At 40.9% G+C, this 25754-nt stretch overlaps 1 protein-coding gene across 2 annotated transcripts; it reads right to left on the minus strand.

Moving 5' to 3' along the window:
• Positions 1-951: 951 nt before the first annotated feature.
• rundc1.S (RUN domain containing 1 S homeolog) lies at positions 952-10735 on the minus strand. 2 transcript variants are annotated; one of them, XM_018238360.2, is made up of 6 exons: positions 10032-10735; positions 7769-7774; positions 7114-7272; positions 6082-6280; positions 3862-3939; positions 952-2240 (listed from the first exon to the last, which is right to left on the minus strand). In XM_018238360.2, the coding sequence occupies exons 1-6, from the start codon at positions 10437-10439 to the stop codon at positions 1375-1377; spliced, it is 1716 nt and encodes a 571-aa protein (XP_018093849.1). In that variant the 5' UTR covers positions 10440-10735; the 3' UTR covers positions 952-1374. The 2 variants fall into 2 exon arrangements, with proteins under 2 accessions (XP_018093849.1, XP_018093850.1); XM_018238361.2 differs by lacking the exon at positions 7769-7774 and having other exon boundaries at positions 10032-10733.
• Positions 10736-25754: the final 15019 nt, after the last annotated feature.

A 25754-nucleotide genomic window follows, 5' to 3' on the forward strand; every position in this document is an offset into this window, starting at 1 on the left:
ATACTCTGGGTTAATGGCCTGTGCCCCCTATATAACGGTGTAATACTGTACATACCCCCATGTACTGATGGATTTATTTAGTAGTACTTTCTATATACATGACTTTGTTGTAACTATGTAACTTTCTTAAAACATCACCTGTATTTGACATGAGTAAACAGAAATTTTGTCAAAACTGCCTACTTTCTGCCTACTCCAATTAAAATTTCTTTTGTTGCATATGCAGTGTAAAGCCTTCTAAAAAACAGAAGGTATTTACATGCCTCATGAAGGCTTTACACTGCATGGCTTTTTGGCTCCTATTAGCCCTATCAAGGTCGGTTTCTCTGCTTTTGTTGCATACAAATTTGTGTTTCCACCACCCTGATACTTTACAGCAACTATGGTACAGCAGAATTCCAGTTCACCCTCCAACATAAAGCCTTATTTCACCTTGTCTGCACACAGGCTGAGACACAGGCAGCAATTGGGAGAATGGATTTAAACTAATTCCCCTGATTCCACAGGGTAACAGTGTTTGTAAAAGGCAAAACAAAATATCAATATGTCTTTTTTTTATTAAAGGAGAAGTAAAGGCCTATTTAATTGGGGTGCTAAAAGTTACGCACTCCCAAGTGATTATTTATGCTTACCTCACATCCCGGGCCAGTGCTCCTATCAGAAGAAAACTGTTCGGGAAATCTTCCAGAGAGCACCATGGATCGATTGGCTTCCTTCTTCTTCCTTCAAATTTCCCTACTGCGCATGCTCAACCATGCAAAGAAAGAAGAAGCAGATCGCTCTGTGTTGTCCGCTGAAAAAAACCCAGGCCAGTGCAGTTTTCTCCTGATAGGAGCACCAGCCCAGGGGTGTCAGGTAAGTAAATACAATCACTTGGGGGGGGGCCTAACTTCTGGCACCCCCAAGTAAACAGAGCCATTCCTTCTCCTTTAAACAAATAGGCAGTAAATATCAGTTCAAACCCTATTTATTTGGCTCATGTTGAACATAGGCACAAGTACACAAAGGTAACCTTTGATAAGACGAGTACAGATCATAGCTAATGTTTTGACAATTTAATTACTTACTCAATTTTAGATCAAAATAAGAATTCATATTTGGTTTAGAATCCTGACATTTGTTTCGTGAAATATTCTGTATATAGCGGACTCCAAAAAACCAACTATTTGACTTGGTGCCTACATTTTGATCCTTTACCTAGATCATATACTTAGACAATTTATTGGAGACTAAATCTAAATTGGTGTTAGACATGAGGGTGTGCTAGTTGTGCTATATCACCACCCCAAAACTAAACCCGGTTCTGAATCAGCAGCAGAAAAGCACAATCATTTTACAGTGAAAAGAAGATGCACATTTCAGAATGCCATAGGTTCAAAATGCATCTTTAATGTTCTTGAGCTGGCGAACAGCAAGGTCAACCGGGAGACTAAACTTCAAGGTACTGAGACGGCTGAGGATGTTCAGTGCACTTTCAAAGCTGCTGCTAGCCATGTAACTCCAGGGTTGGTAGTGTGTCTGAATTAACACTCCCGATTTGCACAGAAGGTTAATCCAGGAGACCAAGCGTTGCTCATTTAGCGCCATGCACATCAGTGCTTTGAATTCTGAGTCTGCACCCCGCTTGAAAGGGTCATGTTCTGTTAGGACTGTGTGAATAGCTGAAAGGAGGCTTTGCTTGGGAGTTACCTTACTGTTTCCCGACACTGGCAAAGAGAAGGACTGAGAAAGTTTTCTAGCTGGTGACTCCACAAAGGCTTTCCCATTCTGCTCTTTGTAGTATTTCACAAAGAGTTCCCAAGGGTGCATTGTGGGTGGTGAGGTGCTGAAGACTGGGATCAGGCAGGCAATTGGCGCCAACACCAAGCTCATTCCCTGAGATGTAGCATAAAGACCATGGGATAACAAATCTCTAATAGCAACTGCCAATTCTTTCCTCACTGCTATTGTCAATTCATCTTTACCACCCATTGAAACATCCTTCATTCTTGAGTAGCTAATGACATGCTCATGACTTTGATATCTTTGTGCCAGTTGCCTCACTTTCTCTACTGATACCTGAAGCTTCTTTATTAGTGGAGAGAAATCTCTGTTGCTCTCATCTTGCTTCCATAAGTTAGTCGGTACTGCACCTGTGCCACACCCAAACTGACTGACAGCAAACATCTGAAGGACAGCCAATGCACGGCGCAAAAGTTGCAGTCTTGTTTCTCTCATCTGATGTGCTTGCTCTGGTGTCACTGTTGGGGAGGTGAAAAAAAAGAACAAATGTAAAAAAAAAAATCCCTATGGGTTAAAAGAATTTTTCAGTGTAAACATAAAACCAAAATAGGGTAAAAGAGGCAAATAAAAAATCTATAAAGGCTGGAGTAAACGGATGTCTAACGTAATGGCCAGAACACTGCTTCCTCCTTTGCATCTCACTAACCTGTTAGTCAGTCAGCGATTTGAAGGGGGCCACTTGGGACATAACTGTTCAACTAGTTTACTTTTATTCCTAAGCACACAGGTCAGGAATACATTTTTTCTGCATTTAAAGAGATACTGACACCAGAAATTAAACCATTTTTACATCATAATATTGGCTTTGTTTGCTACGAATAATTTTGCCATAAAGTATTTGCTCAATGATTTCACATTACCTATCTGACTCCCCATGTTCGTCTATGAGGAAGCTGTTATATTTGTGCAGCAGAAGTCCAATAGCATTAGAAATTTTAACTGACAGGCTGAGATGGGACAGTCAGGTTGGCAAAACAGTCAGGTTTAACGTCAACTAACAATTACTTACAAAAACAAACCTCAGCAAAAAAACGATCAACATGACCTATAGGAAACTTTTAAAGTACATTCATAAAAAGTAATTTTTTAATGTCAATATCACTTCAACTCAGGTTTAACTTTAAAAACAGGTCTGAGTGCAAATAAATGCGTTCTCTAATTGATTCCATAATATTCTGGATGTCGTACTGTACTCATGAGCATTCTGTGTTGCGTTTAACTCCATTTGCATTTCAGTGCATTCATTTAGACACATTGGGGCATATTTATCAAAGAGAGAGAGATCACCACAGTCCACTAGAGTGAAATTCCATCACTCTCCATTCATTTATATTATTTATAGAATTTTTTAAGGCATATTTGATGAACTTTCACCCATTGATAAATACTCAGGATGATAGTGATCTCTAACTTCACTCTTTGATAAATATGCCCCTTTATGTTGCATCTCCTTTGCACTTGACACACATTCAGCTATAAATAGAACAGAGGGTTGCATTTGGAACAGAAAAGAATGCACATAGTTGCGTCAAAAATAGTGTTTAAACAAAATATATGCATTTTTTTCGCACTCAGCATGTGTTTAAAAATGCAGTCTCTATGCCATTTTATGTTGGAGGAAATAATGCCATTAGTATATCTTGTATGCACTGATGTTAGTGTGCCATTAGTCACTGGGTGTTTCTTAGTGTGCCAGGGCAAACTCCGAACCAAAATATACAGATCCATAGCTCTGCACCCAACAACCAGTATTTTTATGTGATGCCACTGGGATAATCAGCATTTTATGATGTTGTGATGGCACAGGACCAGTCAAAATGTAGGTGTAATGGCTCAATCAGTATGTACAGGGAGTGGTGCCAATGCATGTGCTTAGAACAATACAAATAGGTTATACAGTATATTGTACCTAAAACAAACAGGTTCACAGGGGGATAGAGACAGGGTAATTTCCCCCCTAAACAAATGTAGGTAGACTGGTATTTTCATAAAACATGTGTGGCCTAAAATAGAGATATGGAAATCCCATTTCCTCCCACAGTCAAATGTAGTGTAGCTTCAAATAAAAAACTTCCATACTTTTGTTCCGAGGATTAGTCTTGGTATTAGGAGAACCTGTTCCATTTGCTGAACAATCCACAGGGCTGCCAACATCATCTGCAAAGAGCAAATAAATAACATACAATGTAGCTTTCCCAAAACCAGCATTCCAGAAATAGTTTCCAATCTCTAAGTGTGTATAACAAAATTGGGCAGTGTTACTGACTGTGATTTGTATATCAAGGAAGACAGCATTAATGTGTAAAAGACACAGTTATTTCACTACTACTGGTAAGATCTATAGCTGCATTCAAATATGTCTGGACAATTTTATGTATCGCAAGCCATGCACAGACTACACCCTTTGACTTAGAAGAATCTCATGGAAACGATACTCTTAAAATAGTACAAATAACTATGAAAAAAATGCATTTTATGCAATATCTCTATATTGTACAACTTTCCCCTATAATAATTAGTAAACAATGCATTCTGACTTTATCTGACCTGTCTTTTTTAAGATGAGCCAGAGACAAGGATTTATGGATACTAATAAGATTATGCACATATAAGTTTTCCATTAAAGGGGTAGTTCAACCTTACATTAACTTTTAGTATAAGGTAGATACAGTAGTGATATTCTAAGACGATTTGCAAATTATATTTGTTGTTTGTGTATTTTTTAATTATATACCGTTAGGTCCATAAATATTTGCAACTTTTTTTTCTAATTTTGGTTCTGTACATTACCACAACGAATTTTAAATGAAAAAACTCAGATGCAGTTGAAATGCAGACTTTCAGCTTTAACTCAGTGGGTTTAACAAAAAGATTGCATAAAAATGTAAGGAACTAAAGTCTTTTTTTTTTCAAACAATCACTTCATTTCAGGGGCTCAAAAGTATTGGACCAGGGGTTCAAAAGTAATTGGATAATTTACTCAAAGGCTATTTCAAGGGCAGGTGTGGGCAATTGTTGTTTTTACGTCTATCAATAAAGCAGATAAATGTCCTGGAGTTGATTTGAGGGGAGGGGGTGCTTGTATGTGTGAACAGACAACATGCGTTCAAAGGAGCTTTTTGCGTCTCAACCTGCGTTCGGCGCCTACACGCGCCTGTGTGAGTACAGCCCCATTGGAAAAAATGCAATATGTCTATTCCTGCGCTCCCGAGCTACAACCGCTCGTCAGTAAGAGCCCTAAAGCTGCAAAAACAGAAAAAACCCATCCGAGAAATTGCTACAATATTATGAGTGGCAAAATCTACAGTTTGGTACATCCAGAGAAAGAAAGAAAGCACTGGTGAACTCAGCAACGCAAAAAGACCTGGACGTCCACGGAAGACAACAGTGGTGGATGATCACAGAATCATTTCGATGGTGAGAAACCCCTTCACAACAGCCAAACAAGTGAACAACACTCTCCAGTAGGGAGGAGTATCGATATCCAAGATAAAGGGAAGACTGATTGAAAGTAAATACAGAGGGTGCACTGCAAGGTGCAAGCCACTCATAAGCCTCAAAAAAGGAAGGCTAGATTGGAATTTGCTACAAAAAAAAAAAAAATCTAAAAAAGCCAGCACAGTTTCTGGCAGAAAGATGAAATCAACATCAACCTCTACCAGAATGATGGCAAGAAAAAAGTATGGGGGAGGAGTGGAACAGCTCATAATCCAAAAGCATACCACATCATCTGTAAAACGGCAGAGGCAGTGTGATGGTTTGGGTGTGCATGGCTGCCAGTGGCACTGGGACACTAGTGTTTATCCATGATGTGACACAGGACAGAAGCAGCCAAATGAATTCTGAGGTGTTCAGAGACACTGTCTGCTCAAATCCAGCTAAATGCAGTCAAACTGACTGGGAGGCGTTTCATAATGACCCAGAACCTGTCATTGCCAGCAAAGGGTTTTCAAACAAGTATTAGAAATGAACATTTTATTTTCAATTTTTTAATTTGTCCAATTACTTGTGAGCCCCTGAAATGAAGCAACTGTGTTAAAAAAGGCTTTAGTTCCTCACATTTTTATGCAATCTTTTTGTACAGAACCAAAATTAGAAAAAAAGTTGTCTTTCCAAATATTTATGGACCTAACTGTATCTTTCTTTAGCAGCTCCCCAGTCTGAGATTTCAACAGCTATCTTGCAGGATCTGATTCACTTGGCAGATCAACATTTTTATTGTGGTTCTAGTGACAGTATTCTTTTAACAGGCTGAACTATGAATCTATTTGGCTATAATACATATATTGGTTTTCTAACCTTGTATAAATTGTATAAACATCTCCAAGTCTCGTATCTGTGTTTTAAGCTGTTCCACCAGTTGTTCCTTCACCCGAGCTGGATTGACTATCTGAGCAATAGCAGCGTCCACTCTCTGCCGTAGCTCGTCTGGAGACAGGCAGCTAATGTCCTCGTGGAGGTTAACACCCAGTTTCTTAATTAACTCATCTATTATAACCTGCAACACCGCAGAAAAAGAGACATAGAGTCAATTTGTAGTAGAAAAACCATTAAAATGGGCAGATAACATAGTTCCTCTTTAAAGGAGAAGTAAAGCTACCAAGGCAGTTTATTGCCAATAGATTAACCACAATAGTGCAAGCTATAACACTATATTTTTTTCTGTAGAATGCTTTACCTTACCTGAGTAAACAGCACTAGAAACTCTCTCTTTTTGTTTAGCATAACAGCTGCCATATTAGCTTGGTGTGACATCACTTCCTGCCTGAGTCTCTCCCTGTTCACTCATAGCTCTGGGCTTAGATTATAGTAGTGATGGGAGGAGGGAAAGGGGAGGAGGAGAGGGAGAGAGGAGCAAACTTAGCATGGTCAAGCCCAAGCCCTGGAGGTTTAAGCTGAAAGAAGGAAGTCCGAAACAGAAGCCCATGTGTACAAAATAGAAGGACAGAAATGTGGTTTCTTTTGACAGAGGCTTTAGAGCAGCACTACTGAGGGTTTATTGGTGTATTTATATAGACTTTTCTGATAAAGCTTACTTAGTTTTAACCTATCCTTTTCCTTTAAAGAGCACCTATCAAAGAAAACATGTTATCTTGACTAATAGAGCGAGTGCCCCATTTAGGGGAAACAATAATATTTTTGCAAGAAAATGCCCATTGCGAACAATATCCCATCCATACTGAGAGGAAGCTCCTGGCATCGATGGTCATGGTTCTGAATTAGTGAACTACTGTTACCTTTAACTGCCCCCAAGATTGTTAAAAATTATTCCTAAAGAGAAAATGGATTAAAATAAAATAAGCAAAGGATACCAAACAATAATATTCTTACCCGCTGTTTCTCCATGACCATGGACTGTGGAAGAGAATCATAGTTGCCCTCATGGTATGCAAACGTCTCCAAATCATCAAGCTGAGTCTTAAGCTGCACAATTAACTCTTGTTGCTTTTGCCTTTGAGCCTCAATTCTCTCCCTCTTCTCCCACTCACTCTTTTATAACAATCATACAGAGAGGGAAAAGAAAAAAAATTATATTTCATTATATTACAGTACCCCGTCTTGGAAAAAAAACACATTCAGAACACACAAACAAAAAAAATGACAAGTTTAATATGAAAGTCTGAGTTAAGTAATTTAAATTAACCTTGGTTACTCATAATCTAACTGTCTCAGTTTGTACCATGAGTTAAACATCATTCCCAATCAATAGGCAGGGCATCATTCTCTCCTCCCCAGATGCCTAAAGAAGATGAGATCTGACCATCATAGGACATCCAAACAACACAGAATACAGCAAACAACAGACCTACATGAACTTAATCCATTCATTTTTTTTGTTTAACGATTGGTACTTAAACTTGATCCATTTGTTTTTTTTTTTGTTTAACGGTTGTACTTATTGTTTTAAGTTTTACTATAATTGATTAATTATGAATTCATAATTGTGTGAAATAGAAAAATCCAAGTTAACAAAAGAAATACTTACCAACTTCTGCAATGGAAAAAGCATGCAGAGAAGAGAAAGAAAAAACATTTTAACAAGCGTTTATCAGTAGTAGTGATAGAGTGGACACATTGGCAGTGATTGTATAACAGGTTTTGCAGGTAAATGTTAAGAGATCGGGTGTGTCTGCTGTTTGACTTTCCATGTTGCTGAAAAGAATGCCCTTTGTAATGCCTGAACTAAGGCACTCTCACAATTACTTACAGAAAGATGCTTGCTAATATCTGCAAGGACGAATCTATACTGCTGGAATTTACCATGTCATATAGTATCCTTTATAGGGGTCTTAAAAACGCTAGTGGAGTGTCTCTCTCACATCTCCCCGCTACTTCAGCCTCATGCATCTTTTAATCCCCACCAAGTCAAGAGCATCTCTCGCTCTACTGAACAACCTGCATCTTTCTCTCTGCCGAATAGACCCTCCTGCATCCCTTAATCACTGAATCGACTGGATTAATCCAGACCAAATGCATCAGCCCCAATCCTCTCTCTCTCTGGCAAATTCAATAGATGTATTACTCCCTCCCGAGGAAAACTACTATGCCTTTGCAATTCTCTACTCGCCAAAAGCAAAAGTTCACTGCCTTTCTCTTCTTCCAAACACAATTTCTGCTGCATGACATTTCTCTTGTCCTACACCCTCCACTTAACCCATGAGGATCCATGTCTGCCCATCTGTCCCCAATACATGTACCTATGCCCTCATTATACCTCCAACACAACCTCTCTACTCTCCCTCTGGGCTTCTTTTTCTACCAGCTTCAGCTTCTACCTTTTATTACCCCTCTCAAATAAATCAGCCTCTGTAGTTGTATCCCACAGGATACAAATAAAGCTGGCCATAGATGCAAAGATCCGATCGTTTAAGGACTTCCCCATCTCCCGACCTGCCACTAACCATTCAGATCAAATAAAGTACAAAAGAACAGATCAGCCGATGTTCTGCCCCTGACAGCAATCGTACGAAAGTTATGTCCGACCAAAGCTAGTGACAGTCTCCCTCTGAAAATCGTAAGATCGGCAATACATGCAGAGATATTATCGGCAGCCGACAGAAATCTTTTAACCTGTACAATCGACCAAATGACCGATCTCCGCCAGACGAAAAAAGTCAGGACTCTCCACACACGGTCCAAAAATCGTATGCGTCTATGGCCAGCTTAACGGTCCCTTGCCAAAACCTGCACTTTTCCTTTCATGCAGCTGAACATTTCCCTGTCTCCAGTTCTGTCTGCAAGGCACTTCTTTCAATTTCACCTTTCTGAATTACACATTACACATATTAGCACTAGCATATAAGGATTAGTTGGGAGTGTTGACATGATGCCTCTCTTCATTTCTATGTGACTTCCATCCAATAGAATCCTATCAAGGATTATGATACAGTGAAATGCAGCGCCACATTTATTTTGTGTTTGAAGCCAAGATTGTTACCCTTAATGCACAAATCTATATGGTCAGTTTTCAACAACACTTTTACATTTGCCCTCCTCACAACTCATCATTGTTTCTATCCTTAAGCAAATATGCCATCAGTTTTCCACATTCCATGGTCAGTCCTTCTACTCTAGTTGTCAGCTCTTTTTAGGGTAAGGCCACACTGGGTGTTTTGGGGAGATTTGGTCGCCTGGTGACTAATCGTTTCATTTTGCGACGACCAATCTCCCCAAAAGCCTTCCCTCACTCTGCACCGGCTAAAATGAAAAAAGCGCCGGCGCTAATCACACGCGGCGGTTCGTTTTCCGAAGTGAATTAGCCGGCGCAGAGTGAGGGAAGGCGTCTGGGGAGATTGGTCGCCGCAAAGACGAGGCGATTAGTCGCCAGGCGACCAAATCTCCCCAAAACGCCCAGTGTGGCCTAACCCTAACCTCCCTCAGTTATCAGTCCTTGTGCCTTATCTCTCTTCTAAACATGCTCAGCCCTTAAAATAACTAATGGAGAACAGGGGAGAGTTGACAAAGTATAGGAGAGCGCATAACTGGTGGAGAAAGCACGAGGGCATATGTAAAATTGTTGGAATAACTGAGAAATAAAATTGGATGGAGTCAGGAAGCAGAGCCTGGGAATGCTGGGTGATGCAATAAAGAATGTTTTGCGGCAGAGACTGCGTTTGATGTGCTCCATACCCTTGTCTATTGAAATGCTGGGAGATATGAGGGGCACTGTCACTGATGAGAAGGGCATTGAGTTGTGTATGTCACGTGACTTATTCTCTACACCAGTCCAGTCTCCTAACGCTACTCACAGAGTCGTCCAGCACCTGCTCCTCCAGCCTCCGTGTCCCCAGTACGTGCGGGCTGCCTTTAAAGGCGAAATCCTCCAGCTCCGCCAGCAGCTTCTCCTTCTCCCCTCCCTCAGCGCCCACGATCTGCTTCAGCCTGAACTGCACCTGAGCGAAGTGCGACGTTAGCGCCAGCAGCGACGAGTTCAGCAGCTCCTGCTCCTCTTCCAGCTTCCTCAGCTTCTCCACCAGCTCCCCCGAGCCGGAGCGGAGACGGACCGGACAGCTGACTTGCCCTTCCTCCGAATTCGAGGAAAATCTCCCCTTGGAGCCCCCCTGTTCATCTGTTTCCTCGGCCACTGCGCCGACAGGAGCCCAACGCTCCCGAGTGAATGGCTCCCCATCAGACAGGGACATTTCATCGGCAGACATGGCTGATCCCTACAGCACGGACAGCAGCTCTACCATATTGCGCTCCGTAGGCAGCTGGAGAGCTGATGACGTCAACAGAAAACCAGGAACTAGTGACAGGTGGCTGTTGCCATGACAACAATGCGAGTGCTACATCTTCCGGGTCCCGCCCCCTTTTCTGTATATGTTATTTCTTAATTTTACGTATGTCCAGGCCTACCACCCTTTCCCATGTCAGCTATTGGCGTCCCCACAAATGTACTAATAGACCGCCCCTTTATTGACAACAAAAGGGTCTCTTAGATGAGGCGTCACTACCAATCTAGTCTGGAGACGTTTCCTACGCTTCATATTTATGTTTTCTGTTAGTAACTTTGCCACCATGTCTTTTTGATCCTTTATTTTTTTCCAACATTTTCTACTATACATCATGCAAATCAGTCATAGACTTCAGACTGTGTAGCAACTGCTTATATGTATAACAAAGTGTACAACATGTCAATGATAAATTGAACCAATAAAGATAATGCAAAGAAATGTGTCATTTTTAAGTGCTTGGCTGGTAAAATGTTAGTTAGGTGGTGCCCTTACCTTACATACAGCTCAGGGTGCAGATTTAGAAAGCAGTGCAGAACAGGTTTGCTTTAAGAGTAATGGCGCACACAATTATTGTTTTAGTGACACAAAAATGCAGCCCCCAGGACTCATGGCAATGCTGGTGTGGCAATGAATAGTTGCCTGAGAAGCACCGGCATGTTTGTACGTCGGACGTTTGCGTTGTAGCCAATGGACGTCTGTCCCAGGCTATCAAAAATGTGGCACTTGAGGTGCCAGTAATATCTTGCGCGTTGCCCTAAATGACTTATGCTATAGGCAATGTAGGTGATGGAATGCCAGAATTATTATTTCCAACTCTTTGGTACATGTACTTGGGGTCATTTCTATTAATAAAGGCATTTTCTAGCAATTATAATGAAATAACTTCATTATACTTTGTTTCTTCTCTGTCCTTTTTTAATTGACAACATATTTTACTCCATTTTCTCCACATTTTTCTTCCTAATCACTTACACCATTTATGTTCTACACCCTTTCTCTCTGCTCTTCTCTCTATCACTTCCTCTATTTTTTTTTAAATTTTCATTTTTGGTATGAAAGCGGTGCTTTGTGTGTAGCATTAGACATGTACAGTAAATACCTTCTGTTTTCAGAGGGCTTTACACTGCATGTCTTGTACATGTGAAGGGCTTGTTTGCGCCTTCTTGTCTTACCCTAACCAGGTTTTTCTGCTTAACTATTATTTACAAATATCAGAGGTGATATTCTCTATCTAGGCATGTGACTTTCCATGTCGTTTACGCATTAAATTTTTTTTTATCAGTTCCATTATATTTTGACCCAAGCCACTACATTCCACTTGTAGGATGTGTTTGGCCGATCGACACCATCCTACAAAAGCTTTAGTGATGAGCAAATCTGTCCAGTTTCGCCAAAAAGATGAGCGAAACAGAAAAAAATCTGCTTTGTTTGACTTTTTTTTCTTTATATATAATTGAAAAGTTCATAATAGATTATTCTGTAAATAATCACAAAACACTTTTTGTTTGGAAGGACAATTTGCTGAATGTACAAATAAGTCTTAATACAGAAACTTATTGAGACAGGTAACTGGGTCTGCAATGTAAAGGTTTTTACAGGACGTGCCTAAGCTGGTGATGAGGCGTTTGCTGAGGAGAGAGCGAGGAGGTGTTGCTCAGCGAGAGAATGGAGAAAAAGGAGAAAAAAACAATTATCGATGAAGAATTTGGATCTGGTCCCTTGCAGGGGGTGAAGAGAAGGATGGAGGTGGAAGAGGATCAAGGAGGAAGAAGGGAGGAAAGGAGAAGATCTAAAAAGGAGAAGAAGGAGTTCATGGAGGAAGAATATAGATCCGGTCCCTCGGAGGAGGTGAAGAGAAGGATGGAGGCAGAAGAGGATCAAGGAGGAAGAAAGAAGAAAAAGAGAAGATCTAAAAAGGAGAAGAAGGAGTTCATGGAGGATGAATTTGGATCAAGTCCCTCGGACGAGGTGAAGAGAAGGATTGAGGCAGAAGAGGATCAAGGAGGAAGAAATAAGAAGAAAAGATGCCCTAAAAAGCATCAAAAGAAGCACTTAAAAATGACACATTTCTTTGGAAAGAGGACCAAGAAGGAGAATGCAGCAGGTAAATAGCTACAAAAAAGGGGGCGTGGCCAGCATGAGTTAGAGGGAAGACGTACTTTTCTGCTGCTCCCGCTATTATCCTGAAATCACCCTGCAATATTGTGCCCTTTTGGACTACAACTGTAGCCGACCTGCTGCCTGTGATACTCTGGTCATCGAGGGTGAGCTATGAGGCGAAACGCTGCGATTAAGGCGTCTACAAGCACCTCCAAAGCGAAAGAGCTCAAAGACGCTACGCGTCTCCAAAATGGCGCCGACTCTATCAAGGAGACCCCGCAGTCTGCTGGTAAGGTGAGCGGCACTAAATCTGCGCTTAGTGCTTCGGCGGCCAAGAAACTGGAGGCCTTCGCACATGACCCTGCTGTGGGTAAAGCAGACTGTCTGCCTACAGACAGTGCGCCGGCCAGTCCCTCCTCTATGGCTTCCCCGCAAACGCCATCTGTACCCTGTGACGCAGAGCCGTCATTATCGGAGCTGATGCAATTCATGAGGCAAAACCATGAGGCTCTGGTGGATAAGATGGATGGGCTAATATCTGACTTTGCGATTGTTAAACAAGACCTCTCTAAGTTACGTGACCGCACCTCGGAAGCGGAACGTAGAATTGGGGAATTGGAGGATGCCACTGGCCCTTTGCAAACAACCATGGCGGGCGCAACAAAGCACATACAATTGTTGGAGGCCAAGACCGACGATCTTGAAAATCACCTGAGACGAAATAATATTCGTTTGGTGGGAGTACCTGAGGGGGCCGAGGGGACTACCCCAGAGTCATTTATTGAGCAATTCCTTCTCTCGCAATTTGGCGATAAAGTATTTTCGACTGTGCTATTGGTTGAACGAGCTCATAAGATACCGGCCAGGCCATTGCCACCAGGAGCTGGGCCTAGGCCGCTGATAGCACGCCTGCTGAATTACAGGGATCGAGACGCCGCACTGAGGGAGGCGCGCACCAAGGAGCTACGTTTCCAAAATGCCACCATCTCCCTGTACCCGGATTTCTCAACGGAGGTGAGGAAACAGAGGGCCAAGTTTACCGATGTAAAGAGGAGACTACAGAAGATGAATCTCAAGTATGCCATGCTCTTTCCGGCTAAGCTGCGTGTTGTTCATATGGGTAAAGCGTCCTTCTTTGTGACCCCGCAACAAGTGTCAGAATGGCTTGATTCGATTCCTGATCTTCGCAGACACACTGGAGCTTCATCTGGTCAGAGTGACTAGGAGCGATTTCTATTATTTTTTCGCAACGTTGCGGATATTTTCCCTTTAGTGGTTTTGACTTTTTGCCACAATATTTCCGTTTACAGGTTCGGACTTACTTTGGGGAGCGTCAAGAGCTCCACAACTTTGGCACATGCTTCTGGGAGCGGTATGTTTAAAAGTATTGAACTGTTCATTTGACTTTACCCTTGCACTTCATTGCTGTTCACGTTTGAGCTATAGGCTCAGTCCTGGAATTTCCCCAGGCTTTATAGAGTTTGATTAGTTAGGGATCCAGTTAAGCTGAACCCAAGTAGGGGATATGGGTTTAAAGCAGGGAGGGCAGAAGGGTAGTTTAGTTAGGTGGGTATTGTTTTATGACAACTGTAAATGGTTCGAATGTGGGTTGACCAATTTTTTTTCACAATATGCTAGATCTGTCATGACAGGATTACTTGATCTCCTGAAATATTCGGGACTTGAATATCACAATGGCGAATAAGTTGCAATTTCTTAGCTGGAATGTGAGGGGCTGGCATAAAGGTAGATTTGTTTATGTGCATGCCAAAATAGAGAATACTGAGTTGCTAATAGTAGGGCTGTACCTGCCCCCTCCGTTTACTCTGGAACTACTGGCAGAATGTTTTGCACCGCTATCTAAATTTCCTACTCTCCCGGTAATTTGTATGGGGGATTTTAACTGTGTTTTAGATGCTAACTTGGATAAGCTTTCTACCACTTCAATGACAGGTTCACGGTTTTCCCAGCGTTTTCAAAAATTTTTAGCAGCACTTGGGCTGGTGGATGTCTGGAGGGCCAGGCACCCGACCATGATACAGTACACCTGTTACTCAGCTACACATAGTGCCATGTCCCGAATTGATCTGGCTCTGGTGTCTTCAGATATCCTTCAGCTCACACGACACGTGCAAATCTTACCCCGTGGTATATCTGATCACTCCCCCCTCTCTCTGGCCGTATCTATGGTTTCCCAGTCCAACAAACCTTGGAGAATGCAGCCTTATTGGCTTAAACTCCCAGACGTGGCCACGGGGCTACCCCAAGCGATAGCGGACTATTGGTCATTTAATGAGCATACGGCTTCTCCCTCTAGTGAGTGGGATGCAATGAAAGCTTACTTGAGGGGTTTGGTTAAGTCCAGAGTCAGTACCAGGGAAAAGAAAAGGGTAGAAAAGATCTCTGCTCTCGAAACAAGTTTGGCCGCTGCTGAATCACGATATACTCAACACCCCACCAATGAGAATCGGGACATTTGGTTACTTAAAACTCGGGAATATCAGGAGTGTTTGAGACAGCAAGCACATAAAAGTATACTATACACTGAACATAAAGTTGCTCAGTTTGGGGACAAAACTGGACACCTTTTGGCATTGCTGTGCAGGGAGATTTCCCCATCTACAGCAATTTTGAGTATTTGTAAACGGGATGGTGTCCAGGTGACTGATACTCAGGAAATAAACGACACATTTCGAACTTACTTCTCAGATGCCTATGCGTCCAAGGTAGCATATTCGGAATCAGAACTTCACACTTATTTGGACGGGGTGTGCTTCCCCACTTTGTCGGCTACGGATAGAGACCTTCTGGACAGTGCAATAACTGAACAGGAAATTGAAGATGCGATAGGTACATTCCCTTCTGGTAAAGCACCGGGTACTGATCCCCATTGAGGTATATAAGCAATATAAAGAAACTATGATTGCTAGACTGAAAGGTTGTTATGATTATGCTTTGTCTACCACTTCCTTGCCTCAATCCATGATGGAGGCCCTTATAGTATTAATTCCTAAAAAAGGGAAGGACCTCACACAATGTGAATCTTATCGTCCGATATCTCTGTTAAACTGTGATATAAAAATCTTGGCCAAAATTCTGGCCCTCAGACTTAATAAGGTTATTCTTACATTAGTACATGGGGACCAGACAGGGTTCATGCCGGGCAGGGCAACCACTATAAATATCCGAAGACTTTACGCAAATTTACAAATGCCTCACGTGAATGCTGGAAAAAGAGTTGTCCTGTCTTTGGATGCTGCAAAGGCATTCGATTCGATTGAATGGGAATTTCTGTGGGAGACTCTTAATAGATTTGGCTTTGGGAAGCAGTTTATATCCTGGGTGCAATTGCTCTATAACAGCCCAAAAGCTAGGGTATGCACGAATAACCGAGTTTCAGAACCCTTCCTGCTTGAAAGGGGCACAAGGCAGGGTTGTCCAATGTCCCTGGGTCTGTTTGCCCTAGCTATAGAGGTGTTGGCTATTATAATCAGGACAGACGTGAACATTGTGGGCTGCAAGTATAATGGCATAGAAGAGAAGATTGCACTCTATGCTGATGATATGTTGTTGTTTTTAGCCGACCCAGCAGATTCACTGGCGCAGTTGTTGCATGTCATCAACACCTATGGCACTTTTTCTGGTTTGTTGATTAATTGGAGTAAGTCCCACATATTTCCATTGGATGCCTCTGCCCCTCATCACCAAATGCACAATCAACCCTTGCAATGGGTAGACAGCTTTCAGTATTTAGGCATTCGCTTTGCGAAAAAACAAACCCACTACTTAAAAGATAACCTAGATCCGGTGCTTTCCAGAATTGGTAGTCAAATGAAGGCATGGAGATCCCTTCCTTTGTCACCACCGGGCAGGATAGCCATTTGTAAAATGATTTTCCTTCCCCAACTTTTGTACATCTTCGCGAACTCCCCAATTTATATACCCAAAAAGATTTTTGCCCGCCTAGATTCTGAGACTAAAGCTTTTATTTGGGCAGGCAAGCGTAGTAGGCTAGCATACACTGTACTGCAACTCCCCACTATGGAGGGAGGCCTAGCTCTACCTGAGTGGAGGTCCTACTATCTGGCCTCGCAATTGCAACATTTTTTGCCTTGGATCAGGGGGGATCTGACGGATGCTTCCTATAAAATATTACGCACTTGCTGGGGTAACGAGGCAGTACCTCTACTGATTTTTCTAGAAGCAGCAAACAATTTTGCCCTCCTGCTCCCAATTATTAAAACACTCCGTAAAATATGGCAGGTGTCACATACACTTATACAGTACCAAGGGATTTCACCTAATACCTCTCTGTGGGAAAATGAGCGGCTTCCCCATCTGAACACTTCCATATTACAGGAATACTGGCACCCGCAGGGTCTCCAAATAATAGATGATTTGTTTATTGAGGGAGTATTCAAATCCTTTCCACAAATGCAGGCTGATTATGGGGTTACATCTAAGGCATGGTTGCAATACTACCAGCTTAACCATGCGATCAAGGTGCAATGGCCAGTCTCACCTGTTCACATTGTTAAATCACCGGTTGAAAATATATTGGACTACCTGGTCACTATATGTAGAACTCATCCTTTGGCTTGGATTTATTCCGTTCTACTTAAGAATAAGAAGCACACGCCCAGTAATGCTAGGTCTAAATGGGAAAGTACTGTTCCTGATTTGGAAGATGAGGAGTGGGAGGAGGCACTGGAAGCCCCTAGCCTAGTGTCATTTAATGTTAGGAGTAGATTCTCACAAATACTTATCCTACATCAGGCATACATTACCCCTACTCGCCTGTATAAGGCGAAATTAAGAACGGATGATTGCTGTCCGAAATGTCAATTGCCCGGTGCAAATTTTTATCACTTGCTGTGGGTTTGTCCTACTGTAACACTATTCTGGGTTCGTGTTTGTGAAATTCTCACCGAAATCACTGAGCTGCAGGTTACTGCCACACCTCGATTATGCTTGCTGGGAATAGTATCACATCTCACTAAGTCGCATTCTATGCTTACTCTTTTACGGGAAACACTGTTTCTTGCCCAAAAATGTATTGCTCTAAAATGGCTTGCAGGGGAACCCCCTCTTATAGCAATGTGGACAAATTTGGTACAGGAACATCTCACATTGGCTCAACTGGTGTACATGCAGAGGGAAAACCCGGGCAGTTTGAACTTGTATGGCAACCCTGGTTGGACTCTACCATGTACAAGAATTGTAACCCCTGAACCGGCTAAATTGTAACTTGTCTTTTGCAACCTTCTACTGCTTGAATTTGTAGTGTTGTGATTTCTGTGCTTGTCAGACTGTTGGGAGGCATTTTAATGCTTCTTGTTATTACCCACGACTGCTTGATGTGTAATTTTTATTTTTTTATTGCTTTTTATTTCTGTATTTGACATGTTTGTTGAAAACAATAAAAATGATTTTAAAAAAAAAAAATAGCTACAAAAAAACTTCTATATGACAGGGAATGGCCCATATAGTTTGCCCCAAAAACACTGGCACTATCTCTTTTGGTAAAGATTTGATTTTTGTTATGCTGAGACATAAGGGGTGTCATCCTTTCATCTGGCAAGGCAGTTAGATATGTCGGTTGGTTATACACTGCTTTTGTATACAGACCTGTGTTGCATTAACTAGCTGCTATCTATTTCGGTACATCTGGTTAGATACAAATATATTCATATTTCACTATTTGCTATAAAAAGTAGAGGGGTTGGTAAAGTATTCATTTTTTGTTTCAACTTACTGTTTTTTGGGGCATAGATGGGGCTAAACACAAACCTGTGTTGCATTAACTAGCTGCTATCTATTTCTGTACATCTTGTTAGATAGAAATATATTCATATTTCACTATTTGCTTCTAAAAGTAGAGGGATTGGTAAAGTATTCATTTTTGTTTCACCTTACTGCTTTTTTGGGGCATAGATGGGGGCTAAACACAGTTGCCCATAACAAAAAAAAAATCAAACATTTAACTGCACATTTTCACCTTAGCACATTTGTTAGGAAATGAGCCCTTGAAGCTGTGCTATATTGCACCACTGCAGTTGCTAATAGCCAATCAGCAATTAGTTTTATCTCCCTGCTACATCCTCCCTACCTATATGTTTGAAAGCAAAGATGTGTCTGGTTGCTGTAGGTAATGGTACTTAATCAGTTCCCTTGTGTGCAGTGATACAGCTCAACAGACTGGGAAACTCTATATTACAATACAATGTTGTCCAAGGTAATTTCTGGTTGGTTGCTATGGCTTATTGGACAGATAGTGTCAGACAGAGCTTCATAGGGCCCCCAGAGAACCTGACCTCAAGGGGTCACTTTTACAGCAGTTAGATGTAGACAGTGCCGAATGGAATAGGCGCATATAGACCTTTAGTGCATATATGAAAGGGCTGATGGAAATTGCCCTTGGCTGGCTCCATGGGGCGACCCTGTGCCCAGTGACACCACTTTTATATTATGTTTCTACTTTTGTCTGATTCAGGAGAAGCTGAATTTTCAGTTGGAAGGAACCATTTGTGTCTGAATATAGGGGTAGCTAAGAGAAAATATGCAGGAATAACATAAAATCAGGGCATATGGCATATGGTCAGTGTTTCTGTTGGTAGAACAGGTGGGTCTGGTCACAAATATCTGCATAAAATATAATAGCTGTTTCTATATCAGGTACCTTATTGGTTTAAAGGGGTTAACTTTTCATATGCAATAGAATGGCTTATTCTAAGCGACTTTTCAATTGGTCTCCATTATTTATTTTTTATAGTTTTTGTAGTTTTAAGTAATTGCCTTTTTCTTCTGACATTTTCAGCTTTCAAATGGGCCATTTGATCTAAAAACAAATGTTCTGTAAAGCTACAAATGTATTGTTATTCAGGCCTCTCCTATTCATATTCCAGTCTCTTATTTAAATCAATGCATGGTTGCATTGGTAATTTAGACCCTAGCAACCTGATTGCTAAAAGAGCAAACTAGAAAGCTGCTGAAAAACTTAAAAACTGCAAATCATAACAAATGAAAACCAATTGCAAATTGTCTCAGAATACCACTCTCTACATCATACTAAATGTTGATTCAAAATGAACAACCCCTTTAAATCTGAGTGGAAATATGTCTTGTCATCTGTTTTTTAAATGTAGATATTTGCTGTTTTGCAGTAAAGTGTGAGCATTAATGTAAGTCTCTGTTAAACAAGGATTAGATCCCCAGATGTGATGTGTTATGTGAGTTATATACAGATGTACTGGCCCCATATTCACACACAGATTGTATATCTCAATGCACTTAGATTGTAAGCTCTACAGGGCAGGGATCTTCCTACTGTGTATTTTGCCACATGAAACTTCATCTCTGTATATTTATACTTATTTAATGCATTTAATATAATGCTTGTCCTCCCTGTGTGAATTTTTCGACTCTGTTACATTGTACAGCGCTGATATACCCTAACAACTCATACTCAGGCAGGTGCACACACTCACACTCACTCAGGCAGGTGCACACACTCTTGTGCAAATACTTGTACAGGTGCACAAATAGACTCAGACTCATGAAGGTGCACACGCATACTTAGGCAGGTGCACAAGCAGACTAATACTCTGACAGGCACACACTCAGACATATACTCAGACAGGTGCACAGTAAGATTCATACTCAGACAAGTACATAGACTCACACTCTAGCTGATGAACACCTTCAGACTAATACTTGAGCAGGCACACAGACAGATTCAGACATACTGAGGCATGCACATATATTGGCTCAAGTCATTCCCACATACAGTGGTGTGAAAAACTATTTGCCCCCTTCCTGATTTCTTATTCTTTTGCATGTTTGTCACACACAAACACATTTAACTATTAATCAAAGATTAGTCAAAGATAACACAAGTAAACACCAAATGCAGTTTTTAAATTAGGGTTTTTATTATTTAGGGAGAAAAGAAATCCAAACCTGTGTGAAAAAGTAATTGCCCCCTGAACCTAATAACTGGTTGGGCCACCCTTAGCAGCAATAACTGCAATCAAGCGTTTGCGATAACTTGCAACAAGTCTTTTACAGGGCTCTGGAGGAATTTTGGCCCACTCATCTTTGCAGAATTGTTGTAATTCAGCTTTATTTGAGGGTTTTCTAGCATGAACCAACTTTTTAAGGTCATGCCACAACATCTCAATAGGATTCAGGTCAGGACTTTGACTAGGCCACTCCAAAGTCTTCATTTTGTTTTTCTTCAGCCATTCAGAGGTGGATTTGCTGGTGTGTTTTGGGTCATTGTCCTGCTGCAGCACCCAAGATCGCTTCAGCTTGAGTTGACGAACAGATGGCCGGACATTCTCCTTCAGGATTTTTTGGTAGACAGTAGAATTCATGGTTCCATCTATCACAGCAAGTCTTCCAGGTCCTGAAGCAGCAAAACAACCCCAGACCATCACACTACCACCACCATATTTTACTGTTGGTATGATGTTCTTTTTCTGAAAATGCTGTGTTACTTTTACGCCAGATGTAACGGGACGCGCACCTTCCAAAAAGTTCAGCTTTTGTCTCGTCGGTCCACAAGGTATTTTCCCAAAAGTCTTGGCAATCATTGAGATGTTTTTTAGCAAAATTGAGACGAGCCTTAATGTTCTTTTTGCTTAAAAGTGGTTTGCGCCTTGGAAATCTGCCATGCAGGCCGTTTTTGCCCAGTCTCTTTCTTATGGTGGAGTCGTGAACACTGACCTTAATTGAGGCAAGTGAGGCCTGCAGTTCTTTAGATGTTGTCCTGGGGTCTTTTGTGGCCTCTCGGATGAGTTGTCTCTGCGCTCTTGGGGTAATTTTGGTCGGGCCGGCCACTCCTGGGAAGGTTCACCACTGTTCCATGTTTTTGCCATTTGTGGATAATGGCTCTCACTGTGGTTCGCTGGAGTCCCAAAGCTTTAGAAATGGCTTTATAACCTTTGAAATTGAACTCAGGTGTGATAAACCACAGTTAAGTTATTTTTTAACAAGGGGGGCAATCACTTTTTCACACAGGCCCATGTAGATTTGGAGTTTTTTTTCTCCCTTAATAACGTAAACCTTCATTTAAAAACTGCATTTTGTGTTCAATTATGTTATCTTTGACTAATAGATAACGGTTTTTGATGAGCAGAAACATTTAAGTGTGACAAACATGCAAAAGAATAAGAAATCAGGAAGGGGGCAAATAGTTTTTCACACCACTGTACCTTTATAGGCAGGCATATTGTTCAGGCTCAGGTCCCACTACAGCTAGACAGTGATTGGATAGAATGCAGGGTGAATCCCTCTAGTCTATCCAATCTGTGTGCAACTTTACACTGGGATGTAATCAGCAGTATGTACAGGCAGCAGGCTTGAAACTTTAGCTCTGAAACTCTTTGGGGAGAATTGCCCACCTTGCCCCTATTTGTGGACACCCCTGCCGGCTACTGCCCTCACTGCATTACATTTTAAGCAGGATAAGGGTGAAACTAGGGGTAGGCCAAAGTGACATGTGCCCTTGGTACAACTTTTGGGTGGTGCAAGTGGAGGGGGTGAGAAGAGAACTTTAAAGGGGTTGTTCATCTTTGGTACAACTTTTAGTATGATATAGAGAGTAATATTCTGAAACAATTTGCAATTGGTTTTCATTTTTTATTATTTTATGGTTTTTGAGTATTTTAGCTTTTTATTCAGCAGCTCTTCAATTTGCATTGTAAGCAATCTGGTAGGTATGGTCCAAATTACCCTAGCAACCATGCATTGATTTGAAGAAGAGACTGGAATATGAATAAAAGTGGACCTGAATAAAAAGAAAAGTAATAACAATTCAAAAACCAGGGATTGTTCTTGTAGTTTCTCAGGTTATCACTAAGGTTGAATCAGATTGTATAGAGGTGTCGTTACTAATCAACAATTTATCCACCAAAAAAAAGTAACTATCCGAATAATTTATTTAATCCAAACTAATTTAAAACAATTGCTACCATTAAAGTGTATCAGTTAGTGAAAGTGCTTAGTGCTTCTTATACCATGCAATTGTATGTGATTAAGTAATTGTTAACACTCAATCAATTGATTTTTCAATATAGATATCAATTAAGTTAAAAATTAATTAAGTACTTATGTCAGTCACCAATTAAACTCACAAATTCATTAGTTAAAGTGATTACATATAACTAATTAATTTATGAATTCATCTTGAGCTATCAATTAATTAAGGTGCAATATAAATCAGTTCTGTATTTTAAAAAATTCAAAGTTATCAAAATAATTATTATGAAATAGCCAGCAATTTATTAAATAGAAAGAAAATAGAATAGAGGAGTAGTTGTCCCAAAATCTCCTAAATGAAGCTTTTTAGGCCCTGGGACACCACAAGGGGAGAAAGGCAGGACGCTAAGGACTGTGGTCTCAAATATTAACTATTCTGTGTGAGAGAGCTATCTAAAAAACGCAAATCCCCAGTGCCTTAGAGCAAAAGAGATCTGGAGAATGAAATGCTGCTTTTAAGTATTAACCTAATTTGTGCTATCTTGTTTAAATTTTAGCAGCTTTTAGTTACTAGGGTCCACTTTTCCGTAGCAACCACACTTTATATTCAGACCCTCTCCTATTCATAGTACAGTTTCTAATTCAAATCATTGCATGGTTGCTAGGGTAATTTGGACCTTAGACGCGAGACTGCTGAAAATGCAAACTGGAGAGCTGCAAAATAACTAAAATACCACAAATAAAAAAAATGAAAACCGATTTCAAATTGTCTCAGAATATCACTCCCCAAATCATACTAAATGCCAACTCCAAGTTCAACAACCACTTTAAGTTGCTAAAAATACAGCATTTTAAAACTTAACGACCCTGGACTTGGATGACCCTCAGAGATCCACACACCAGCCACTAGCACTAGTTCTAGGCAGTATATTTCTCATATAAGTGAATGGGAAGCAACTGCCTGTGGGAAGAACATTCTGACTGCCCTTTATGAGATGTACTATAATTAATATGCCCCGTTGCCATGAACATAATGTGGTTTCATGACACATCCTTATAGCAGTATAACATGATATGATGTTTAATAAATCCAATGTAACCCTTGTGAATACAATTTTTTATTCCACTAGGAGGAAGTGGCTTGGAGACGACTCAGGCTGATGCTGCAAGGATTAACCCTTTGGATATTAACAACTACGAGTTCTACGGAAAGCTCGGGGAAGGAGCCTTTGCCACTGTGAGTAATGATGGGAACTTCTGGTTCTACAGTATTTGATATAAAATAGAAATGAATTGGGGACTATTTTATAATAGGTTTCTACTGAGTTCTGAACATAACATTTCCAATTAAAATGTTGCAAAAGTAGAGAATAGGTGGCAAAGCATCCCCAGAATTTTCATCTTTTTTGGGGGTGCATGGAGCTTAACTCTGCAGCGCTGTGACAGACTGAGTTGCAAGGGCTGCTCAATTTAGTCATAGGGAGGGTATATACAATATGCAACTGTGTAGCCATTGTATTGCTATATTTTGGCATGCAATGTTGCTCCTGCTCTCAAGCCTCTCCCTCGACACGTGCTCGCACTGGGCAAGTTCAAAAAGAATTTGAAAGCTGTAAATGAAGCTGACCCAGCAGTCCAGGCCCCCCTGTTCCCCATGCCACCCCCCAGGTTCTAATTCCTCTATAGTTTTACTACTGGTACCTTTATCTGTTGTGGATCACTGAACTCTTATTTGCTAGTGTAACTGTCACCCTTTTATATGCTGTTGGTTCTCTGTATCTGTATATGCTAAGGTCACCATTCTGTCACTGTAACCTCATTATATTCCTGTTGTTACTGATTAAATGTGTTTCCAATTCAGCACAGAAAGCAGTACTGCCATATGCCATTATTATGCCTTCTGCTCTTGTTTGTAATTTGGGACATACAAGCTAGGATCTTGCTAGTAGATGACTATGTGCTTCTCATGTCCCACCCCTCCTGTATGCAGTGTATCAAGTGGAGGCAGCACCATAAAATGTGGGCGATTTACTAACGGGTGCATAAATTCGCTAGCGAAGGAGATAGACTCTAGCGCAACTCCGAAGCGAAGTTTCGCTGTGGTAAAAGAGCGTTACTACGCAAATTCTTGATTTTGATTTTACTGATTTTACTGATTTTACTGAATGTTACCTCTTACGCCAGACTTGCCTTCACCACCTCAGACCAGGCAAATTGCAACAGAGTAGATAGAAGTTCATCAGAAAAATTGTCAACATTTTCAAAAAGTCAAAAGTCCCAAAAAACGCTGGCGACTTTTCAGTTTTTCAGGGTGATAGGCTGCAAAGGAGCGTAAATTTGTTTTAGGGTACCCGGCTTTTCCCCTACATTTCCTTACATATGGCACATAAACTAAACACTGGCACACGTGTAGGGCAATATAACAACTCTATTTTCCTTTATTAAGTTTCCCTGGGCTTGTGTAGTGTAATGTATTTACTTTAACATATACATCCATTGAAAGTTAAATTCCACTTGCAAATTAGCCATCACTATCGCAACTTCGCATTGCTTAACGAGTGAACGCTAGCCAACTTCGCTACTATTCACTGCCCTGGACTTAACTTTGCATTTTAGTGAAATAGTGTTGTCCTGCAAAATTTTCGCCTGGCGAAGTGTGGCGATGTTCTCGATGCCGTTGCTGGCGAATCTCCGCACCTTAGTGAATTTCCCCGGAGAGAGAACCACAATCCTTTCCTGGTGTTGGAGAACAATGATTTAGGCCTCAGGGCCTTGGTATTAATAATGATGACAGTTAAAATAAGATTTCCTGAACAGTAGCCTAACTACTGTGTGTAGGCACCCCCGTGATAAATCACATTGGAGGGCCCAACATGCACACTAATTAAATATTTCCAATAATTACAGTTATTTAGAATTGGTTCTGAATCCTAAAACAAAGTAACTTGTTAATAGACCCAGAGATGAACTGACTTCTGCTGTATTATTAGAGTAAGAAGCAAGAGTGACTATATGGACCAGAAAGGGGCAAATACTGCCACCAATCACAAATAATTGTAAAATCACTGAATATGTTTAAAGTGATAATAACAGATTCCTATAAGGAATTTGTCAATATTATTAATAATGCAGCATCCTGCCATTCATTTTTACAAA

This window comes from Xenopus laevis, chromosome 9_10S, assembly GCF_017654675.1.
Source record: "Xenopus laevis strain J_2021 chromosome 9_10S, Xenopus_laevis_v10.1, whole genome shotgun sequence".
NCBI classification, from domain to species: Eukaryota; Metazoa; Chordata; class Amphibia; order Anura; family Pipidae; genus Xenopus; species Xenopus laevis.

Coding starts and splice junctions, on each gene's coding strand:
- rundc1.S (XM_018238360.2), bottom strand. CDS start 10,439: ATGTCTGCCGATGAAATGTCCCTGTCTGATGGGGAGCCATTCACTCGG. Junction 6,281..7,113: donor TGGTCATGGAGAAACAGCGG/GTAAGAATATTA, acceptor GCGGTGTTGCAG/GTTATAATAGATGAGTTAAT. Junction 3,940..6,081: donor GTTTATACAATTTATACAAG/GTTAGAAAACCA, acceptor TGCTCTTTGCAG/ATGATGTTGGCAGCCCTGTG.